This window comes from Tribolium madens, unplaced genomic scaffold (genome assembly GCF_015345945.1).
Source record: "Tribolium madens isolate multiple individuals breed KSU strain unplaced genomic scaffold, Tmad_KSU_1.1 Scaffold_3;HRSCAF=73;Tcas5.2_LG2, whole genome shotgun sequence".
NCBI lineage: Eukaryota > Metazoa > Arthropoda > Insecta > Coleoptera > Tenebrionidae > Tribolium > Tribolium madens.
Genome location: NW_025401006.1, coordinates 14,510,983 through 14,517,248, shown reverse-complemented (window position 1 = coordinate 14,517,248; position 6,266 = coordinate 14,510,983). Strand labels below are relative to the sequence as shown.

The 6,266-nt window shown below is 27.8% G+C and overlaps 2 protein-coding genes across 4 annotated transcripts in view; one reads left to right on the top strand and one right to left on the bottom strand.

The window, feature by feature from the left end:
* LOC123007794 overlaps positions 1-6,266 on the top strand; it is a 124,309-nt gene that overhangs the window by 21,363 nt on the left and 96,680 nt on the right. The gene's annotated exons all lie outside the window — the stretch shown is intronic.
* LOC123007797 lies at positions 4,872-5,370 on the bottom strand. Its single transcript, XM_044403244.1, has one exon. The coding sequence runs from the start codon at positions 5,347-5,349 to the stop codon at positions 4,921-4,923; it is 429 nt and encodes a 142-aa protein (XP_044259179.1). The 5' UTR covers positions 5,350-5,370; the 3' UTR covers positions 4,872-4,920.

The following is a 6,266-nucleotide window of genomic DNA, read 5'->3' as shown; positions in this document are numbered from 1 at the left end:
TCGATGTTTTGAAAAAATGCAACAAAATAGAATTTGGGAGAGTAAAAAGATCAATAAAATTGGAATTTCAGAGATATCCTCTCACAAAAATAAGTATAACAACTTTTTGTTAGTCAAATAATTCTGATATAAAATTTAACAAGAATTATTGCTGTTATTAAAAAAATTCTCTTAGTAGTGGTTCCGAAAAAACACCAAGAATATGTCAATAAAAAATGAAAGATGAACGACACAAAAAACCTATTGAGTGCTTTTCTTCGACCAAAATTAAAGAAAAAATAACAAGAACCGAATAATATTTATTGTTGCTTTTTTATTATTATTATATTTGTTAGAACAGAAAGTGTTAAAAAACAACTTTGTTTCTAAAAAATGAGATCATCATGATGCAAAAAACAGTCTGGAAAAAATTAATGTGACATTGTGATTTAAAAATTACGTCAAAAACTGTCAAAGTCTTCCTTAGTTTCTGAAATTTTCGGCGTGGCTTGTTTTCATTGGAACACCCTGTATAGTTTAGAAGCTTAGAGACGACACATTATACGTTCTAGCTAAGTAACTAGATAAAAACTAATTCCATTAAGTGGATTATGTCAAATTAAATGTAATTAAACTTGATCTGATGGGAGTATATTAATGTTGTCACACGTAGGGCTTCTCCTAAATTTATACATTGTACCAACATATTTTCTAAAATCCCCCTGCTTTGCGTAATGATTATTAAAAAACATTTGCATAAATAGCTTCTAACAGGTGGGCATTACGGGTTTAAAATTTGAAATTATGCTCATCTAGGGCAAAAAGTCTCTTAATTTATTAATGCACAACATGCACATCAACTTCAGAGGGTTTACTAGTCTAGTGGAATGCCAACATAATGAACTAATGAGGGGGCTTAGTGTGCATCAACTTTCGACAGGAGGGTCCATTGGTGATATAATTAATAATGAGGGTGTTATTGGGGCTTTAGGGAGGTTGGGTATCGTCTGAAACCGCTAACCTGCGTGTCGAGAATCTCCTAGTGTTCCATTTACTGCCTCCTGGTGGATTTATGAAGACATGTCGTAAAATTATGATCATATTAATAATTCGCCATGTGAATATTGGCAAGATGATGTATTGGAAGGTCTTAGAAGTTTGGTACTTGTGGAGTTTGGGGAGAATAGTCGTTGATTTGCAAGGAAATTTAATAGGGTAGGGACGGGAAACCTTTACTACTTATTAAAGCAACAGATTTTTCTATATTGTTGATTCCAACACATCTTAATCTTCAAAAACAAAGTCAGAAGCTTTACCTAGAAATTTATTGTCATTAAAAGAATTGCAAAAATTGAAGAACCACCGAAGAAGCTGAAAAACTGGAGCTTTTTCTAGAAATGTAGCTTTAGTAAGAAAATCCGACAGAATTGTTGAAGAAAACTGGAAGATAAATATTCAAAAACCAAATTAGAGGTTACAGTAGAAGATGTTTCTTCTCAAATTGAGGATTTAGAAGCACACAATTTTGTAAAAGATTCAGTCAAAAAGGAAACTTTCTATGAGATTGAAAATCTTGAATCAGACCAGTTGCAGTTTTCTTCTGAAAGATTTCTTCTAAAGATTTAGAAACGGAAGTTTTTCGAAAATCTGACAAGTCGGGGAGTGTTGAAGCAAAAAAAGTCTTGAAGAAGATAAAGAAGATAGCAAAGAAAAGTGTCGTTTGTCAAAATCGTTGAAGAAATTTTCACTCAAATCAAAGATATTTCCGCAGATAAAGAAGTGAAAAAAATATATAAAAAGGAAAAAATGTTGGAAAAATGGTTTGAAAATTAAAGAAAAAACATGTTTAAAAAGTCTTGAAAAAGATAAAGAAGATAGCAAAGAAAAAGTGTCGTTTGTCAAAATCGTTGAAGAAATTTTCTCTCAAATCAAAGATATTTCCGTAGATAAAGAAGTGAAAAAAATATATAAAAAGAAAAAAATGTTGGAAAAACGGTTTGAAAATTAAAGAAAAAACATGTTTAAAGGAAAAAGAAAAAGAGAAAAGAAAGGAAACAAAAAAAGAGACAAGAGAAAACAAAGATAATAAAAAACAGACTGTACCTAGTATAGTTCAGGAATAAAAAGAATTTCTTACTTTTTATTCAAAAACTTAATTTTTAATTTGCTAAAGTTACTAAATTAAATCAAAAATGTTTATTTTTTTAAATGATTAAACACTAGCTTTTTTACGAAAATTTTTAAGAAAATCGGCGTAATTGTTTTTGTTGTGACTACTAAAAAAATCCTCCTCAAACAATAAAATTTAATAAATTGCAAAGCAAAAAAATAAAAAAATATTTGTATAAAATTCTTAGGTTTTATGGCCCCAAAAATTCTTGTGTTTAAATGTTAACAAAGTCCTGATTAAAATTTCGCAATTTTTTTATCACTTTCTTTGCATTAATTATCAGAGAAAAGTCTTGAAGAAGATAAAGAAGAGAGAAAAGAAGAAGTGTCGTCTGCTAAAATCGTTGAAGAAATTTTCACTCAAATCGAAGATATTTCCTCAGATAAGGAAGTGGAAAAAATATATAAAAATAAAAAAATGTTTTAAAAATGGTTTGAAAATTATAGAAAAAAATATGTTTACAATATACTAAAAGAAAAAAGAAAAAGAGAAAAGAAAGGAAACAAAAAAGGGACAAGAGAAAACAAAGATAATAAAAAAACAGACTGTAACTATAGTTCAGGAACAAATCGAATTTTTAATTTCTTTATTCAAAAACTTAATTTTTCTAAAAAATGTGCTAAAGTTTCTAAATTGAATCGAAAATGTTAATTTTTTCATATGTTTAAATAAACACTATCTTTTTCCAAGAAAATTTTTAAGAAAATCGGCGTAACTGTTTTTATTGTGACTACTAAAAAAATCCCCATTAATCAATAAAATCTAATAAATTGTAAAAGTAAAGAAACAAAAAAAATATTTGTTGCATATAATTTTTAGGTTTTATGGCATCAAAAATTCTTGTGATTGAATATTAGCAAAGTCCTCATTAAAATTTTGCAATTTTTTTATCACACTCTTTGCATTAATTACCGGAGAAATTTTTTTACCATTTATTATAGTTGTAATAAGATTAAACTTATTGAACCAAAAAAAACTAAAAGTAAAAGAAAACAAATTAAGAGAGAAAAAAACTAAAAAAAAAAGTGAAAAGAAAAAAGAACGAAAACGAAAAAAAGATGTAGAGAAAACAGAAATAACAAGAAATATTCGTTAAAAAACAGAAACAAAACAAATTTCTTTTTTTATTCAACGTTTTCTTTGATTAAATAATTGTTGAGGTTTATGAGAACAGTAATTTATATTCTTTTTTGAATAAAATTTTCCGGGACACCGGTGTTGATGAGAAAACTTCAGAACAAAACCGCATTACTTTCTAATAGACAAAATAATTGTACCTCAAAGACATTTTAATAAACTTGAGCATCAACGCAACAGTTTAACTACTTAAAGAAAATTTTAAGTCCCTTGAGGCAGAATACGTGTCAAAATGATGTTAATAAAATAACTTCTCTTCAAAGCCATTAACTGATATTTCGTTAATTTTAATTATTTGAATCAACAAGAAGCTTATCTTTAAATATTTATTAAAGTACCTAGTTTTTGAATGGAAATCAATTGAAGATAAGAGATTGTGATGTTTTAAATTAACAAAGTTTGGAAACTAATTTTCCTGGAATATAAATGTCCCGATTTAGGTATTGTGAATAAACCTATTATATCAAAGTCTGTTTAAACAATTTCCATCAAGATATCAGATCCATTTATTTGAAGAAAATGTTTTGAAATTTTGTAATTAGACTTTCTGAAGTATTTTTGGTACTAAATCTACCAAAAAATTGTGACGTTTTTTTCAAACATAAAAAAATTAATATACGTTTTAAAATGATTATTTTAATTGAAATTGAAGAGCAAAAATTTGAGAAATAAACCACTTCTTATTATCAGAAAAACTCAATGACTTTTTTGTAGTTAAAAAAATAGTGCAAGGTTAGTAAAACCTTTAGAAGGTGAGATAAAACATGTTTGGTCTCTGAAAGTTGTTTCAAGTAAATTAAGTGTTTTCAGGGCAATAATCTTGTTCAAAAATTTATTAATAATGATAAAATAAAAAACACATTGATATTAACACTCTATTTAATGAACTTAAAACGACTACATTCAACATTTCTTGCAAATTGTTAATTTATTTTTAAAATTTTTACTGTGCCACAATCACAATTTTTTTACCAAAACTATTTTTGTTCATTATGTTTTGTATTATTTGTACTTGRAAGATAAACCCTGTTTGTATATTTTACTAATTTTGTACATTTTTAACCAAAGTGTTTTATTTTAATTGAAAATTTCTAGTACATAGCCCAAAATGCAATAAAAGAAGACTTTTCAAAAATTTCAAAATTAAATAATCAATTGCGATTTTGTTGCACAATTCTTTTAATACAATTTTGACGACTTTAGAACAAGAAGAGAAAAAAAGCGGATTGAAGCACACTTGAATTTTTACGAATTAAGTAACCACAAAAAGTGGTGTCTCAAAAAAATTACAAGAATATGAACATCATATTCAACGTTTAAAATAAAGAAAAATTTGAGATAATTGTTTTGAAAAGGTTAGTAGTTAGAAGTGACTAGTAATATCTCTGTCTTTGTCAAGCACCCGCAATTTCTAATATTTACTTTCTCTCTCTAATCAACTAAACTAAAAACTATTGTTCGAATAAAATTTTAAGATAATTGATTTAAAGAGGTTACTATTTATTATCCTTTTTTTAATTTTTAACGTCCTCTAATTAGAGTTAAGTTTTTAATTAGACTAGTTTTTCTTCTAAAAAAATGAGAATAAAATTATTGAACCGCCTTTATTTCATCAAGTTTGTACAATAACAAGTTCAGGGCTGCACTCTACTCAAAATTAAAGTTTTAGGGTCGTAGGTATAAATGGGGGCTGTTATCGGTTCCACATCCTCGTATTTCACCTGCGCTGTATAAGCCTTAGTTCTTTCATCTTTTTTAGTGGAGTAAACAACCTTCTGGAGTTGACCAGTGGGATGATAAATGTAATAAACTCCTCTTTCCGACCCTTTTGTCAGTCTCCCACTTTGCGTCCCATTTACAACCTCAGATTGAGGTTCTGTCGTTGTTGGAATTTCGGTAGTTGTCCCTTCAGTGGTGGTTTCTTGAGGTGGAGGTCCATACTCTTGAGGAGGAGGTCCATATACGGTGTGAGGCACTTGCTGTCTCTGAAACCTCGAGTTAAACCTAGGTTTAACTGCAGAGACGGCAACAATGCAAGCGAATGCAACGATGATGAACTTCATTGTAGCTTTGACTGAAGTTTGAAGACATTTTCACGCTTTTATATCTTGATGGATTATGAAAATATTGATTTCAACACAACGTTTGCCAAAATAATTCAAACACATGACGGTTAAGGTGTCCAGTCGAAATTAATTGAAGGACGTGTGGCGTCCTGAATTTTAATCATTTTATTGATTTGGTTTTATTTATTTTGTTTGTTTGGTCTTAATTAAGGTTTTGACGTTAATCGTTTATTTTGCTCAACACACAATTTTGTGATAATTTCGTATTTGCATGAAAATTGTGTTGCTCCTTTAAGTTGGAGCGTTTGTCTTCGTAATATTCCTATTTGCATTCAAAATTACGCGTATTCTATTGTTTTATGCAATGTAGCTGAATTACGTGATGGAAATCTAATTTCGTGTTATCTAAGTCGGTTTTTTAACAGAAATGTGATACAGTTTTAGCAAAAAATCAAATAAATAAATCAATTAAAAATAAAAAAATATTGTTAAGAAGGTTTTGGAAATTCTAGAAATGTTACTTTAATAAAAAAACTGACAAAATTTATTTCTTCTCAAATTGATGATTTAGAGAATAAAACAATAATTTTTTTTATATCAAAAGTTGACGAAGACGAGTTGCAGTTTTCTTCTAAAAAATTAGAAACGGAAGTTTTTAGAAATCTTGGAAAGTTGAAGCAGAAAATAAAGAAGATAGCAAAAAAATGTCGTCTGCTAAAATCGTTGAAGAAATTTATTTTTAAATTTCTTCTGATAGAGAAGTGAAAGAAAAAAATATACAATAGCTGAAATCGAACCTCAAATTATTGAAATAGTTTAAAAATTAAAGAAGAAACATGTTTGAAAAAAAATAATAAAAATTAAAGAAAATAAGAGAGAGAGAAAAAAAAACAGCAAAAAATAAAGATAATAAA

Coding starts and splice junctions, on each gene's coding strand:
- LOC123007797 (XM_044403244.1), bottom strand. CDS start 5,349: ATGAAGTTCATCATCGTTGCATTCGCTTGCATTGTTGCCGTCTCTGCA.